We start from the raw sequence: 17,277 nt of genomic DNA on the forward strand, positions 1-17,277 counted from the left end.
TTTGAGTAAGATGCTGTGCTGCGTTTTTTCCCCCGTTAAGTTGGCGGGGGGCGGGGCGGGGCGGGGGGAATGGGGAGGTTAATTTGATGTGGGGTGGGAGGTGGTGAGTGTGCGCTTGTGCTCCCGTCCATTCCCATTCCTTCCAGTTACTTTCCTTTTCAGACGGCCAGGAAGACGTTACCGTGGAAATACCCAAAACTGTCTAGCCCAGTTGAATCCAGTAACTCTCAGTGGCCTGTACTGTCCATGGTCTGTCTGTTCTGTCCATGGTCTGTACCGTTTAAGGTCTGTATTGTTTAGGGTCTGTCCGTTCTGTCCATGGTCTGTACTGTTTAAGGTCTGTATGTACTGACAATGGTCTGTACTGTTGAAGGTCTGTACTGACAATGGACTGTACTGTTTAAGGTCTGCCTTTACTGTTTAAGGTCTCTCTGTACTGACAATGGTCTGTGCTGTTTAAGGTCTGGCTGTACTGTCCATGGTCTGTACTAACAATGGTCTGTACTGTTGAAGGTCTGTACTGACAATGGGCTGTACTGTTGAAAGTCTGTACTGTCCATGGTCTGTACTGCACAATTCCCGGTCAGCATCATGTCCATGGACCCAAGTAAAATGCTAGTCTGTTCTTTCTGAAAAGGAGAATTGTCTGTCGCTAACAGACTTCGATATCCAGGTTTTTGATGTTGCAGCTTTTACTCCTCCGTCTCCACTTCACTGTACATGAAACGGAAAACTGATCTTTCAAGGTGCTGCTGAAACTGTAGAGAATGTAGCTCAAAAAGTAATAAAACTTCAAAACTGATTTCAATACTCCTGTGTGCCGTGACTCGAAACAAGCTGTTATTTGCATCCTTATTGCAGCATTTCTGTCGTCTTATCAACACATGATGTATTTTCAAAATTCTTTTGCTTTATAAAAGAGAAGTTTATCTGGCAAAAAGTTTTGTTATTTTAACTATGTGGTGTATCCTTACATACAGTAACAAAATTAATCAGGGCTTGTTGTATTTCTGAAAATAGGTCCTCCAGCTAACCTAAACCTGAAAACAGCTTATCAGGTCAAAAAACAGATATCTTTGATCAAGAAAAAGTTTGTGCTTTTAAATGAATAACTTTAGCTAGGTTCCAAAAATGTTTCGAGATCACAAATGTGATTAGAAAGCAATGGAGTTCTAGAACACTGACTTGGGATAAAAAAAATTTCGCAGAGAAAGAAGTCCCTTGGTTAAAATTAGACAACAGAACAGAGTAAAGCATGGGTCAGCTGTAATACAGTTTTTTTTATTGTAGAAGATAAATTCATCAATCCTGATCACTAATTTACAGAGTAGATTCTATTAGCTATTCCACAGTGGTGGTGACCTGTCCCTATTAAAATGGTATAATTGTGTTTCACATGAGATTGTACTGAACTATGGAGCATTTAATTGAATGAGTACACAATTCCGTATCTGAAACCCAAGTAAGGTGTTTTTTAAAGTGTAAGAGTAAAATGGGATAAGGCACTTGGAGATTTGGCACCTCACCATTCTGACACAGACAAAATGAACCCCCTTTGTTCAGTTTTCCCAAATGGCAGTTGATACTTCTGTTACCTCTTGCAAAGTTTTCATTAGTTGACTGAAAATAGTAAAAAAATAAGATCTCAAAGCACTGCATTTCACATTTTTCAATCAGACTTTGTGCTGCTTCTATTACCATAGGGTGCTGCCACGGCATTGCACCATAATATAATTTTTAATAATCGTCTGATAATGAAATTGTTCACAATAAAATGTTTGAAAGAAGTTATCAGTGCTGTTATACTGCTGAGATCTGAAAAAGTCAGGTATTACAATATATTAACATTTTTGAATGTTTCATATTCATAATGTGCTGTACAACTTTGAACGTTGGACGGCTGAGGTTAGTTTTTACAAAGAAAATTTTTTTTTAAGAAAATCTACAGCCCAGGTAGAATTACAATTGATCAAAAAAAAAAAAAAAAAAAGAAAACTATTCGTGAGGCAGGTGAATGTTTTTGGTTAGTTAATTTTGTTCCAAAGACCAGCTAAATACAGAGGCCCTGTTATGCTGCTACTTGTCTGCCAGTGTGTACATGTACCAAAGGAGATGTTCAGTTAAGAGGCTGAGCCAGCGTTCAGTGTTTCAGGTGGCCGGGTGGCGAGAGGCTGTGCGTTCAGAGCTTGGGCATCTTGGCCGTGTTGAGGCGCATGGAGACGCAGGAAGCCCCAGATGCAAAGCGCATCTCCCTCAGCATCCCCGTCCACTGCTTTTTGTCCTCCTCGTACCTGATGCATGCAGAAGAGCCCCGTTAATGACCCCAACCAGCACAGCAGACCAGTTACTGCCCACAGCGAGCAGAACAGAACAGTTACTGACCACAAGGAGCAGACCAGTTACTGACCACAGCGAGCAGAACAGAACAGTTACTGACCACAGCGAGCAGAACAGAACAGTTACTGACCACAAGGAGCAGAACAGTTACTGACCACAGCGAGTAGAACGGAACTGTTACTGAGCAGAACACTTACTGACCACAACAAGCCGAACAGAACAGTTACTGACCACAGCGAGCAGAACAGAACAGTTACTGACCACAGCGAGCAGAACAGAACAGTTACTGACTACAAGGAGCAGAACAGTTACTGACCACAGCGAGTAGAACGGAACTGTTACTGAGCAGAACAGTTACTGACCACAACAAGCAGAACAGAACAGTTACTGACCACAACGAGCAGAACAGAACAGTTACTGACCACAGCGAGCAGAACAGAACAGTTACTGACCACAGCGAGCAGAACAGAACAGTTACTGACCACAAGGAGCAGGACAGTTACTGCCCACAGCGAGCAGAACAGAACAGTTACTGACCACAAGGAGCAGAACAGAACAGTTACTGACCACAGCGAGTAGAACAGAACTGTTACTGACCACAGTGAGCAGAACAGAATAGAACACTTACTGACCACAATAAGCCAAACAGAACAGTTACTGACCACAACGAGCAGAACAGAACATCTACTAACCACAGTGAGTAGAACAGAACAGTTACTGACCACAGTGAGCAGAACAGAATATAACACTTTCTGACCATAAAGACCCAAACAGAACAGTTACTGAACACAACGAGCAGAACAGAACATCTACTAACCACAGTGAGTAGAACAGAATATAACACTGACCACAACGAGCAGAACAGAACAGTTACTGACCACAACAAGCAGAACAGAACAGTTACTGACCACAACACGCAGAATGAAACAGTTACTGACCACAACAAGCGGAACAGAACAGTCTATGTGTGTATGTAAAGGTTTTTAATCAGAGGTGTCCAAGCTAGTGTGGGTGCAGGTTGTTGTTTTAGCCCAGCTCTAAAGACACCTCATTCAACTTAACAAGGTCTTGATTGAAGACTCGATTAGTTGAATCAGGCGTCGTAGTGCTCAGCTAGAACAGAACACCTGAACAACCCCCCCCCCCCCCTCCCCCCCCTCCCCCCCCACCGCGCAGGTCCTTTTGGGATTAGACTGAACACCCCCCGTTCTGGACGGATGGGACTCACTGCCAGATGTCGGTGACCTCTGTCGGGGCGCACTCCTTGTTCTCCATCTCCACCATGGCGAAGCCCCCCACGGCGTACAGCACCCCCTCACTGCTCACCAGGTTTACTGAGCTGCGCTCCTGGGGGAACTCTGTGAATGGCTCCCACCTGGTGGTGGGGGGGGGTCACATGACATGAGTGAGTCATACCCGTGTATTATAATACACAGACACATTAAACTTAGTCTGGAGGAATGTTACCCTGTGATCTCTCCAACAGATCTTCTGGCAAGTGAAAATGACAACGGCTAAATATGGAAGTCGCATGCTGTTCTGAGCACTAGACTGAACCTTCATTCCACTTTGCACTTGCATTTTTTTTAATTTTTTTTTAATTTGATGGGAACATTAGAATTTATATTTATGGTAAGGTGCATCTGAGCAATAGCACATTGTGATTTGCAATACCTGTCCCCAGTTAAACATTTAAAACAAAAGAAAAAAATAGGTAATTATAATATTAGGATATATTGTGGTTGGGGTGCAGTTCTTAAAAACATTATAACTTCTTTTGAGGCATGCATTTTTAATTTTTAACTGCAATTTAAAAGTATGACATTTGGTAATTTATATCTAAACATATAAATATGAATTGAACCACGTAACACTGATAAAAAAAAGATGGCTACCATTAAAATAATGCAGTGTTCTGTTTGGACTCTCCAAGGTGGGTGGAAGACCGGCAGTGTAGATTTTTGTTTTGTATTGACTTTTACTTTCTTGTTTTTTTATTGTTCAGATAGTTAACCATTCATTTTATAATATTTAAATTTTAGTGTTTAGAGTTAGTTGTGACTCCAGAGGCTTTACAACTAGCATTTATTTACATTAAATATTTGTAAAGCCTTTATGTCATTTTGTGTGATTCCTGAGTCTTTGGAATTTACTGTGCAGCCCAAGTATTTTGACAGTGACACATTTTTTTGTTGTTTTGGCTCTGTACTCCAGCACATTGGATTTGAAATTAAACTGTGAATATGAAGTTAAATTGCAGACCGTCAGCTTTAAGCATATTTACATCCATATCCAGTAATCCATGTAGGAATTGCAGCCCTTTTTATACACAGTCCCCTCATTTTAGGCAACCAAAAGTCATTGAACAAATTAGCAATCTTAAATAAAGTTGTCATATTTAGTACTTGGTAGAGAATCCTTTGCATTCAACGACTGCCTAAAGTGTGTGACCAACAGACATTGCCAGATGGTGGGTGTCGTCCCTGGTGATGGTCTGCCAGGCCTGTTCTGCAGCTGTTTTCAGTTGGGGGGGATTTGTGCCGTCTGTCTTGTCTTCAGCAAGTGAAACGCATGTTCACTTGGACTCGGGTTGATTGACTTGGCCAGTCAAGAACCTTCTGCTTTTTGGCCCCAAATAACTCTTTGGTGTTTTTTTTTTTAAAAGCAGTGTTTGGGGTCATTGTCCTGCTGCAAGATGAAGCGCCGTCCGTTGAGTTTTGAGGCATCTGGTTGGATCTGAGCAGGTAAGATATTTCTGTACGCTTCAGTGTTAATCCTGCTGCTACCATCAGCAGTCACATCATCAATAAAGAGCCAGTTCCAGTAGCAGCCATACAAGCCCAAGCCACAACGCTACCTCCACCATGTTTCAAAGATGAGATGCTATGCTTTGAATAATTAGCACTGCTTTTCTTGCTCTACACTTTTCTCTTTCCATCACTTTGGTACAGGTTAATACTTATCTCATCTGTCCACAAAACTCTAGTTTTTAAATGCACTTTATAGCAAACTTTTGCCTGGCCATTCTGTTCTTGAGGCTTACCAGTTGTTTGCATCTTGCAGTGAACCCTCTGATGTTGTCTTCTCTTTTTTTATTAGTCTTTGACACATCTATGCCTACATCCTGGAGAGTGTTCTTGATCTGTTTGACAGCTGAAAAGGTGTTTTTCTTCCCAGTTGAAAGTATTTCGTCACCCACTCCGGTGGTCTTCCATGGTCTGCCAGGTTGTTTGATATTGCTAAGCTCACAAATGCATTTCTGCTTCTTAATGTACCGGTTGATTTTGGGCACATTCAGTATTCTGGCTATGTCTCTGATTGATCTATTCCGATTTTTTCACCCCATAATAGCCTGCTTTACTGGGATTGGCACTTCTTTGGTCCTCATGTTGAGAGACAGTTGACCAAAAAACAGCTGAATATCCAATTTTCCAATGACTTTTGGTCCCCAAAAATGGGGGTGGGTAGGACGCGGCTTTGCATAAAATGGGCTACATAAACTTCCTACATGGTTCACCCAATATGGATGTAAATACCCAGATATTGAGGATTTGTACTTTTTGTAGTACTGGTTTTTCTTTAAAATATCTGTGTGACAGTGTCTCTGTAAAACGCACTGTGCAAATAAAACTGAATTGAACTCTACAATTGGGAAAGCACATACTTTTTTGCCTTCCGCCGAACGTTTTCACTGTGATACACATGAATTGTAGCTTCAGAACCAATGACTGAACGTGTCAGGGAGGATAATATAAAGTAAGTGTACGTACTTGTTGCTTGCGATGTCGTAGACTTCAGCTGAAGCCGTGAGACCGTCCTCGTTCATTCCTCCCGACACTATGATCTTTCCGTTGTGAACGACGGCCCCAAACATCGCCCTGGCCGTTTTCATCGCTGCCAGTTCCCTCCACTCTAACCTCTTGTGGTTGTAGACAAACATCTTGTTGAGGGTTTTGCTGTTTCGCAGTTGCAAAAAGAGAAAATCCTCATGAAATTAGTGACATTATTGGCGCATTTATGCATGTGCGTCAATTGTGTGTATATGTATTACTGTCAAATATATGAATTTACAGGTTTTTATGTTATTACGAAACTAGCAAGGCACTACAGTTTGCATTTTGTTAAAATATCACCCCATTTTCAGCTTATACAGAAGCCTTACTTGTCATCGGTCTTTCCTCCAATACTGTACACCAGCCCGTTATGGTGGACTACACAATGGCCGTGGATCTGAAGGGGCAGCTTTTTAGTCTCGGTCCATTTCATTTTCCTGGAGAACACATGTTAATGACAAAGCAAAGGTTACAACCCAACTTTTAAAAAAGAATACTGTGTACTTCCAGGAGAATTTAAAATACACTTTAACATGTGAGAAGGCAATAAATAGAAATGCGGTGAAAGAAGTCTTACTCGATGTCGTAGCACAACACAGAATCGAGAGACTCGTTGGATTGGAGATCCTTCCCTGCCACGGTGATGATGAAGTTTCCGCAATCTCCCAGACCAAACAGACATCTGGGAGAAGGCATGGGAGGGAGAGCGATCCAGTCAGCCGCCAGACTGTCCAGCTGTAACATGAACGCATTTTTAGGGTCAGTAACACTGATACGAGTGCAAATTTCTGGAAAGCTACAGTGCAAGGGTATAAAACTCCTGTCCTGGAGGACCACACAGTCTCTGCTGGTTTTTGTGCTTTCCATTCAACCAACAGCCAGTTTAGGCCCCGCAAAGAAAGTGTGCAGAATCTTTAGCCCATAGATTACATTTAAGTACTTAAGTGCAGGAGAACATCAAACACCAGCAGACACAGTGGCCCTGCAGGATTTGAGTTTGAGATCCTTGCTACAGCGGAAGGTTTGATACTCAGTCTACGGCAGCGATCTCAAACTCAAATTAGCTTACATTTAAGTACTTAAGTGCAGGAGAACATCAAACACCGGCAGACACAGTGGCCCTCCAGGATTTGAGTTTGAGATCCTTGCTACAGCGGAAGGTTTGATACTCAGTCTACGGCAGCGATCTCAAACTCGAATTACAGTCCTGGAGGCCTGCCGGTGCCTGCGGGTTTTTGTGGCTTCCTTTCAGTCAGCAGCCAATCGATCTCTTGAAACACGACATGTGAACTTTTTAGCTAACCAGCGACTCAAATGAATTTCCGAAACACACCAAAAACCTGCAGTCAATCCGGTCCGCTAGAAAAGGTGTTTTGGAGCCCCTGGCTCACATAAAAATGTGTATAACATTTTATGTATTTTTCTTATCAGGGGAATCAAGTGATTAAAGGGCCAAACGAGGTGTAGCGATTACCTGGTAGAAGTAGCATTGCAGGGGTGTCTCTTTGTTCTCTTCATCTACAAACAAACCCCCAACAATGTACAGCGCATTATTTTTAGTGGTCAGGCTGACATGGTTGCGTGGAATCTGTTCGGCCAACGCAGCGAGGAAGCACTCATTCTCAATGGCGTCATAGGCAACAGCTGCCGTGTCGTTTATCATCAGGACCAAGTCTTTGGCATACATGCCGAGCCTACGAGTGTCATTCAGGTAGCCTGGCAGGAGGTCATCCTCCTCTTCCTCCTCCCCGTTCACCTCCTCTCCCGACTCCCCCTTCTTCTTCTCCTTCTTTTTCTTCTCGGGGAGCTTGCCGGCAAAGGCGTCCTTGATGACCTGGACTTTCTTCAGGAGCTCGGGGTCCGACTTGATGATGTCGTCCTTCTCCACCTTCTCCCTGAAGTAGGGCTCGGGAAGCAGGCGGAAGCGGACGCACTCGAAGGCGTCGCCCAGCGCCTTCACCCGCTTCTCTTTGTCGGTCCTCACCCACTTCATAAGCGATTCGAACACCACCTCCTCCTTCTCCACATTCAGAGAGTCGCTGCCAATGATGGCGAAGAGCTCGTGGGGAGCCAGCTGGAGAAAGTCCTCTTCTTTGGTCAAGATCTCAAAGCGGTCGGTGATGTAGTCTCGAGCGGCCACTGCCAATCGGGGGCAGTTCATCACCAACCCCAGCCTGAAAATGCCCAGGCAGTTAGCCAAGGATAGCTTCTTCTGCAGGTAGTTCACACAGGCGGTGAAAACAGAGGGGATCTGGAAGCGGTTTGCCACAACGAAAACGTCCTGCACATTCTCATCCGTGAGCTCAATCTCTGCTGAATACAAGTAGCGGATTATCATGTCCATGACGGCAGGTTCGACATTATCCAGAACTACCTCTTTGTCGCCCTCGAGCTCCTTGCCTTCTTCAGTAAAGTAGAGTTCTCTGAAATACGGACTGCAGGCCGCCATGATGACTCTGTGGCAGGGAAAGCTCCGGTCTCCCACTTTGAGGATGCAGTCCACAAACTTGTTCTGGTCGAGGAGCTCCTTCAGGCCGTCCTGGAGCAGGGTGTTCTGGTAGAGACGCCAGTCTTCCTTCATGCTTTTCGATTCCATGGCGGAGGAAACGTGGCCCCTTGGAGGTTGGAGATGTTCTCGACTCACAGTCCTGACTGGAAAAGGCTGAGTGATGTGGAGAGCCCCGAGTGAAGCCCTCCTGCAATTTAATCCTGCCCCTCTAAAAATAGCCCCCCTGCCCAGCCTGTAGGAATTTAGGTTGGCCTAAAGCAGTCTCGGATCATGCAGCTGTCACAGACTGAAAGAAGCAACTGTGGCGCAGGTCTATAGGAATTCAGTGCTATGTGCTTACATGAATGAACCGTAACAATGCCTTCATCTTAAACTAGTTAAATAGTACAGTACAGTAGTACGGTTTAAAGTTGTTCCTGTTATGTTGTTAAATTTACTTGGCCAGTTCACATCAATTTTCTCATTGTGAATTGGTAAGTTACCTTCATCAAACTAGCATGGATTCCTGTTAAAAATGTGTTATTTATCACTCATTTACAGGTTTTGTGTTGTACATAGGCAAATTTACTCTTTTATCTTTCATATCAAAACACCTATCAAACATCTGATTTCACATATGCTGACACTTTAAACATAAACTTGACAATGATCACATATAAAAACAGATCATATACTTGCTAAAAAAAAAACAATAACAGCAGAAAATCTCATAAAATCAGATGACATACAGAAAGACAGGGGAAAAAAAGTGCATACAGGAAGACATCATTCAAGATCGTCATGACTCCCATAGGGATGGTGAGCACTAATAAATATATTTGTTCTCGAAACACTGCGGTAAATAAGATGACTTCACTGCTCTCGATTCATTTATAAACGGTAATCAAACTGGATTACGTAGGTGAGCCAAATCTAGTGTTAAATGTTTTTGCTTTTTTTCCTGGGATCTGCTTTCAGAGTAGCCTGGCCAATGAGCAGCTGCCACAACAGGTGACATTTTCTTTTTCCATCTGAAATGCTCTTAAGCTCTGCTGACACATTTAGCTTCTGCATCACTGTAGCAACAACGCAGAGTCCTCTGAACCAAACAAATTACTCACTTCCCCTCTAGCACAACATGAATCATTGGACACGTAGGAACAAGGACACAGGTGGTTCAATTGATTTGCTTATCAGCACACTTCTTAACTAGCATGGCTCTTCTTTACTGCTTCCCTCTTTACACTCACTGAAACTAGGCATTCCTCACCTCAAAAATGTTAATGGTATCTGTCAAAAGGAAGGTACCGTTTAGCAGTGAAACAGGGACACGACAAATTCCACCATCAAAATACTTTGTTCCCTATATGTTATTTTGACAGTGAACTGTAAAACATTTTGTTGAAATGATTTAATCACATGACCTACATGACAAATAGGTCAGGGGGGTTGAGGAGTTCAAATGTAATAATATGCTAAAATGTAGTGAACAGACAATTTCATAGTAAGCTGCTATATTCAGACGAGATCTGTGCTTTTCCGGTTGGCTCCTGCTCCTGCTCCTGAGTCAGGAGGCTGCTCCTTCGTTAGCGCCTCTAGTGGCTGAGAGTGGAATTACATTGTAATCCATGGCAGTATCAGCTGCTGTTCCTAGGGTAACAGTGTCTAATAATTAATCCCTCTAGGTGCGTTGGTTGTTTACTCTCAGGTAGATACAGGTAGTCTCACAAATCATGGCCAGATGTGGCTTAACTGCAAAAGGCGAGTAGTGTGATTTTTAGATTAAATAAACGGAGATGGTGTCTGAATGACTATTCAGCAGTTACTTGCTTATGGTAAGTGTACACATTTTTATATTACAAAGGAAAACATAAATACTTGAATCTCAAAATACAGCATAAAGCAATCTTAATTTTCTACGGCACCATTTACAAACAGTTTGTCTCACAATTAGACATGAATTATACAGAAAAATATATATATATAGCATGTGCCCATGTGAAATATGATGAGCATAATGTCTCAGCAAAGACATATGATGCAGTGTAGATGAGGGGTGAGTACAGTGCAGTGTCACCAGCAGTGAAATCATCATGTGTACTTTTGGGACTGTGAATTCTTTATTGGGGTGGGAGTTGCTGGAGCAAAATGGAGGTTAATGCTTTTTTTCTGCAGTAAGAGAGAGGGTCTAATATTCAGTTTTTTCAGGGTTTGGGGGAAGGTAAAACATTTTTCCATCCGATTTTCCAAAAATTATCTATGGCATGTAATTCAGAGTCATGTGCCTACGACAACTGCCATCTTGTAATACTTACACTAGCTCAACCCTGATTCGGGTTGGTCAAAATATACACATTGTTGAAATGCACTGAGTCTGACTAAAGGTCATGACACCAAAAAGAAGTCGGTAACTCGGTGCTCTGTAGCACTGTGAAGAAGTTAAACAGCCTAAAATGTTTTAAAACTACCTTAAGAGTTAAATTTATCCATTTTTGTGAGTCTGTTCATTAGCAATTTCATGGTGTTGACATAACTGTTTAGAACGTGGGCCAGTATCATGCCGGACTTCAGGACAAAAAAAAAAGGTTACTGCTTAAGAAGTTAAAATGTGCAAAACATAAATGTGGAGAGCCCTTTCATTGAACACCAGAGAAAAATGGTTTCCTTTCTTGCATGTCATAGTATGTGTTTCTAAATCATGACACTATGACTGCCTTGACTCTTAAAATACACACAAGACACTCCATGCACTCTCTAAGGGCTTAGTCAGAGTTATTTTTAGCAACCTACACACATGATATGTATTCTGTAAAAATAAAGACAAAGTGGTAGTTAAAACCCATCCCTCAGCAGAGTGGAGACGAAACAATCTGGAAACTAAATGCTCACGTAGGCCACTGTGAATTTGGCCGTTGAGTTCTTCAGCTCCCCCTTCCAATCCTGAACACTCCTTCACCCACAGTGTGTGTGCAGTTCGTATTGTGCTGCTATCATACTGGAGTTCATTTGATAATCTGTGTGTAGATCGACACTGATCAGTATGAACTGCTGTACTCACCGATAACAGCGTACGCTACAGTCTCCTCTGAGCCAGCTTGAGAGATCACCTCACCACTGCTGATGCAGACCGCCCAGTTACACACACTCTACTGAGTGCCCAGTTACATTACTGACCACCCAGTTACACACACTGTACTGACCAAAGTTACTCTACTGACCACCCAGTTACACACACTGTACTGACCGAAGTTACTCTACTGACCACCCAGTTAGACGCACTGTACTGACCGAAGTTACTCTACTGACCACCCAGTTATACACACTCTATTGACCAAGCAATCACACTCACTACTGACCGCAGTTATTCTACTGACCACCCAGTTACACTGACCGCAGTTATTCTACTGACCACCCAGTTACACACACTACTGACATCCAAGTTACTCACACCCTCCTGAACAGTCAGACACACTACTGGCTGTCCAGTCACACACTCCACATTACAAACACTGCAGATGCAATTAGATATTTTCTGTTTGTTTGCTGTTAAGTGAAATGCCATACCTTAACTACACAATTGATTTTTAGATAAAAGCCTTTTTGCTCTTTAACATTATTGATCATCTGCTTTGTTGATCATTCTTAATATCCCAGCACTGTGTGTGACTGCTGGTTGTGCTGGACACCAGTAGACTGAGAGGTCACTCACAGGCAAAACTGCCACTTTCACCCTCTGACCTGCTGCCTCTTTCACCATTTTCTATGCTTTGCTCACGTTGTCCACATTGACCTTTGACCCCTGCAGCTGTGCCACAGCCAGGTGGAACTCTCCATCACAAAGTAGGACTGTTACCGTGGCAAATATCTGTCATCACCCGGCAACATTTTTAAATGCAACACACGTTGACAGGGTGATTCCAGAAACATGAAGTGAGAAAAATAATTATTCTTGTAGAACAGGGTTCACAAGAAAATCACAGTGTGATTTTAAAGCCACTGTGTGTTATGTGAGTGAGGGACTGTACAGTCAGTCTCTCTGGGGTCACCATCCAGGATAAAAGGTTCCCTGCAGATCCTTGCTAATGAGTGTCTGAGAGCAGAGGGGACTGGTTCTGGAACGCTCCATGCTTTTGTGTATAATGCAACCTGTGGTTTTCATAATTTACACTGAAAACATTTAACTATGGACTTGTGCAAGTAAGTAATTCATAGCTAATCGCTAGAATCTCAGAACATACTTGTGAGCCCTCGAACATTAAAAACATGCATACCTGTGCCAAAAATCTAGTCCCACAATGTTTTTGCACAGCATGCCTTGATCAACTGTGGTGAGTCAATATCTTTTGTATTCGTACATGAGACGAAAGCGACCTTTCAGAACAAACACAAAACAAACACTGGTCAAATTCTGCAGTGGAATGTATATTTATTGAACGTGCTTAGCGTAGCCACAGCCCAGCCATCGGGCCTGCTCAGCTCCTGAACTTAAGAGTTGATGAGCAAGCCGTCACTCGCTGCTGCCTCGCCTAACACCCAGAACACCGCACGAGAGAAAACTAACCGCACTGGACTGCCACTGAGATGGGGGGAAAGACGGGCACAAGACATGACTCGCCATGGATCCTAAAGTACAGGCGCACTTCAAGCTGTGTGTCGAACACAATCGCAAAACGCAAATCATTTTCTAATTATATAATTTGGGATGTACTTTTAATTTTTCCAGAAGATTTTAAAATTTCTCTGAATTTTTAGATTCACCCCCTTGTCACCACAATCCATTGTAAGCATTCTTGAACATTTTCTGATTTGGTGTTGGGGAGGTCACATGCACTGTTTTTTGTACTGTGTCCTTCAATTATTCCCTTCAAAGATTTATAATGTTTGTGTGTTTCTATCTTTCTTAAATGCAAAGTAGCTTTGGCAATATCTTTTTTTTTCTTTTTAGGTAATGCAGGAAAGATGGGAACAATTTTATAGACTTTTACACAGTTTGTCAGTGTAGGCAGTGTTTAACCAATGGCTACAGCACAGATGAACTGACTCTGTGGAAACTCTTCCTCTCCTAGCCTCCCCATGCTTGTGTGTGGCAGCCAGTGCGCTCTTAACTTCAGGAGCTGCACTTCTGTACCACAGTCTCCGGCGGAGCGGTCCCAGGGCCAGCATCGACACTGGGGTCAGAGGTCATGCTGAGGTCAGGGGTTGGCACTGCTGCTAGCCGGTCCCGCTTCTTTCCTGAGGACAAGAAAATACACCTCAGCAGCAGTCAGAGCATCTGGGTGAGATTTAAAAATGTAATGTCACCTGACTGGTCAACAGCTAAACGTACAACAAATTAATTGATGTTTTGACAGTAACTTGTATACAAATACGATATCTTCACAGGATATCAATATAAGATCTCTTAACAAGTGCCCACATATTTCTAGTGAGCACTATTAATAACTTAACCTTTCCAAATACAAAACATATAAAAATAGCAATGAAATTCCCTTAATCTCAGAATCTGCTCACATTGTCCATTCTCAGACCAGCCGCAATAAAGAGTCTTGTGTAAGCACACTCCACAGTCAGGTGATCACAGGTGTTTGTGTTCTTACCTACAGCCAGGGCAGCTGATCACAGGCGTCTTACCTAAAGCTAGGCTACATGGTGTAAAAACAGGTTGCTCGTCCTGGTCCTCTTTTGCAGCAGACGCAGCAATCTTCCTGACCACATAGCAGGTGGCTGAGGGAGAGGAAATGTCACTAATAAATAAAACTAAAGATTGTACACAAGGAAAAAATTCATGTCTTTTGTGAAGGATTTGCACTGTGTTTTGAACGCGCAATTTGAGAAAATATTTGTAAATGCTATACCCTACACACACGCGCGCGCGTAAAGAGGATAGCAAACAGACTTGCTCTATTCATAGCAGTGCTATTATTAGCCTACATACACAGAGAGATTTGAGGCAGCGAAATTATTCTTAAGAGAACTAAGAAAGCTTGCGAAGTTAAACGTAGCCTACTTGGCGACACACATTACGGTCGCTGCATTTCCTTTTTGATAACGTTTTCAAAGACAGAAAATGTTAAAATTATTTACCTTCTTTAAGTGGAAAATTGGTAACATTAGCTCACTGAATACGGTTCATTTCTGTAACGTTACATCAGTAGGAATTCCCTCTGGAACATATGTCGGCATGTAGGCCTAGTACAGTCTATAACTGTATACTAAGACAGAGAAGACACCACTGGCAAAAGTATATTTAGGAAGCCAGGTAGTCAACGGTAACTAGCTAACGTCAGTTTGTTTTGTAATTTAGTAATTTAATATGGCTATGGAATTACGTTCATTTGTTACAGTCGGACACACAAAGCTTCACAGAATAAGATAATAAATTACATCTTAACTTACCTTTTATTAGTAGTCAGACCATTACGATTTCAATAACTTGGGACTCGCCTTTAACAAAAGTCGACCGGGAGGACCGTGTCGGTCTTTTATAGCCTCAGGGTATTTACTCTTTACTCAACCGTACCGTTATTACCTGACATAACAGTTATGAAACGATCAACTAAGTGGACTTAGTTGAATACCACGTGAGCTTGCTAAACTTTCTGTGGGTTCCACCACCGAGGAGCAGATAGACCTCGTATCAAGCAGTCACAGTATCTAAAGTTGTTACAGTAGTTGCGAGACTGTGCCTGTCTTTCTTTGCGATAATGCCGTCATTGCCACATTAACGCATTCAGAATTTTCTACAGATAGCCTAATTCATGAAGCTTTCGGGTTTCCTCGTTGCTTTGGACAAACGGACATCATTAAGCATACAGTTACATGCCAACTCTGTATATTTTTAGAAGTAGCTTGTACCATACAAAACTAGGCAAGCACTCTTGTAAAAAAAAAATGTGCAAAAAAGTATGAAGGTTCAATGCTTGTCACTGGGGTGGTACATTATTGGTACATATAAATTGTACCCCTAGGCATGGGTTTAATGATTAATTTGTGCCTTTTTTTGTCGTATAAAAGGTACTTATTAGTACCCAAATAGAACATTAGGCCTATTGTACGTGTTCCTTAAAGAACAAAAATGTACCTGCCCTGTAACTTTATTTCCGATAGTGTGTATTTAAATAGAATATGTAAATTTCACAATAAGTTAGAATTTAGGCTTGCTTATAAGTAACAAAAATTACTTATTATATTGCCACAAAAAATTCTAAAATTTTTTATAGAGATTTGTATATTCCCCCCAATGGCAATATATGTAGCTACATTACTTTGTACGTATTATCTTTGTTTTGAACTTGTACTTCCATTTGTTCAAAAAAATAAAAAATAAAATAAAAATGGGACAGCCAAAAATTTGTGATGGATAGAACTCTACATCCAACCAGAGGCAGCTTTCTGACCGAACACTCAATTATGATAACTTCCGGTCGGAAGAGGAAGTAAATTTGCTTGTCTCTGTTGTACGAAGCGGACGTATATTTAATGACTTTGTTTTGTAAGTTTATTTATGAACTATAATCAAGGAATTGAAAATAGCTGAACACTTATCTGTGGATTAAACTCTTGACCATGCAGTCCCCCCTTGCACTTGCTTTTTGATTTGATAACGTTAAGTCTGGAAATTAAAGTGCACCTAGATGGCTAGCCGGTTGCTTTGTTGTTGCTAGCTGGTTTGTTAGCCTTTAATGTGGAAATTAACTGCGTCGCACTGGTTATGTTGCCATTTCAAGTCTATTAGGCACTACTGCTAACAAACACAGCCCAGCGTTAGAAGGTAGACAAGTTTGTTTGCTAATTTACGGTCGGAATGTTCAAACAAGACCAATGGTTCCTGACATTTAGCTAGCTAGCTACATAGCTAGGTAGACAACAATCATTCTGTAGTAATGACTGCAGGTCGCTAGCTGTGTGGTGTATGTGGCCCGGGAAGCTAATTGTTTTGTGTTTTACTGCTTTTCATAGTGTTCCTGCGTTTTCTAAGCTTGCTAACTGTAGCTAGCTGGTTTACTAACATTTTGTGCTTCGCTCGCTAGGGTAGATTATTGTCGCACGACGAAAATCAAGCACGCTAGTTCTGATGTGTGTGACAGTTTTAGTTTTAATATGAAGTTGCAATTTGTTTAGAATTTGAGGTTTTTGCACCGGACAGCATCACACTACATGCGTTTCTGGTTGAAAATATATACTTTTTTGTACAGCTCCGTGCCAGTGCCCGGGTGGGCACGCAGGACCAGCACGCTTTCCGCTGTGATGCCAAGTACAGCTCAGGTCAGAAGACCCTCAGGTGGGAGCGCAGTCCACCCGGAGGAAAGGAAAACAAAGACCGTCTCAAGCCCCGACAAATTAACCAGCTCTGTTGTACGTAGCTATCTTGGTAGTATCTACTATTCATGTAGTTTTTATCTTTTATCGCAGACCGTTTGTCTATTGTTGGAAGATAAATGTATGTTGTTCTTCCTGGTGATTTCTTGCTGAGTTTCGAAGTTCAAAGGATTGGAATTCAGTTGTTAATGCTAGTATATACATCTCAGAGAAGATCCAACGGGACGTTATTCACTTGGGAAGCTAGAAGTCCTAGATCTATTGTTGTTTATGTTGGGCTGGAGATGGAACACTGGGTGG

At 42.1% G+C, this 17,277-nt stretch overlaps 2 protein-coding genes across 5 annotated transcripts in view; one reads left to right on the forward strand and one right to left on the reverse strand.

Annotated features, from left to right (window-relative positions):
- Positions 1-1,260: 1,260 nt before the first annotated feature.
- klhl41b (kelch-like family member 41b) lies at positions 1,261-8,856 on the reverse strand. The gene is made up of 6 exons (XM_035393705.1): positions 7,645-8,856; positions 6,748-6,905; positions 6,500-6,607; positions 6,108-6,293; positions 3,566-3,712; positions 1,261-2,291 (listed from the first exon to the last, which is right to left on the reverse strand). Exons 1-6 carry the CDS (start codon positions 8,764-8,766, stop codon positions 2,180-2,182), a joined length of 1,833 nt encoding a protein of 610 aa, XP_035249596.1. The 5' UTR covers positions 8,767-8,856; the 3' UTR covers positions 1,261-2,179.
- Positions 8,857-16,062: 7,206 nt separating this feature from the next.
- The window catches only part of senp7b (SUMO specific peptidase 7b), a 15,759-nt gene continuing 14,544 nt past the window's right edge, over positions 16,063-17,277 (forward strand). For all 4 annotated transcript variants that reach the window (XM_035394173.1, XM_035394174.1, XM_035394175.1 and 1 more), the window contains exons 1-2: positions 16,063-16,150; positions 16,854-17,013. In XM_035394173.1, the coding sequence (XP_035250064.1) occupies positions 16,906-17,013 (108 nt within the window). In that variant the 5' untranslated portion in view covers positions 16,063-16,150; positions 16,854-16,905. The remainder of the gene's footprint in view (positions 16,151-16,853; positions 17,014-17,277) is intronic.

The sequence above is a fragment of the Anguilla anguilla genome, chromosome 15 (genome assembly GCF_013347855.1).
Source record: "Anguilla anguilla isolate fAngAng1 chromosome 15, fAngAng1.pri, whole genome shotgun sequence".
Classification (NCBI taxonomy): domain Eukaryota; kingdom Metazoa; phylum Chordata; class Actinopteri; order Anguilliformes; family Anguillidae; genus Anguilla; species Anguilla anguilla.

Excerpts from the sequence above, each read along its gene's own strand:
- klhl41b (XM_035393705.1), bottom strand. The coding sequence starts at position 8,766 with ATGGAATCGAAAAGCATGAAGGAAGACTGGCGTCTCTACCAGAACACC. Across the intron at positions 6,608-6,747 it reads GTGTTGTGCTACGACATCGA|GAAAATGAAATGGACCGAGA; the intron begins GTAAGACTTCTT and ends TGTGTTCTCCAG. Across the intron at positions 3,713-6,107 it reads TACGACATCGCAAGCAACAA|GTGGGAGCCATTCACAGAGT; the intron begins GTACGTACACTT and ends CCCCACCACCAG.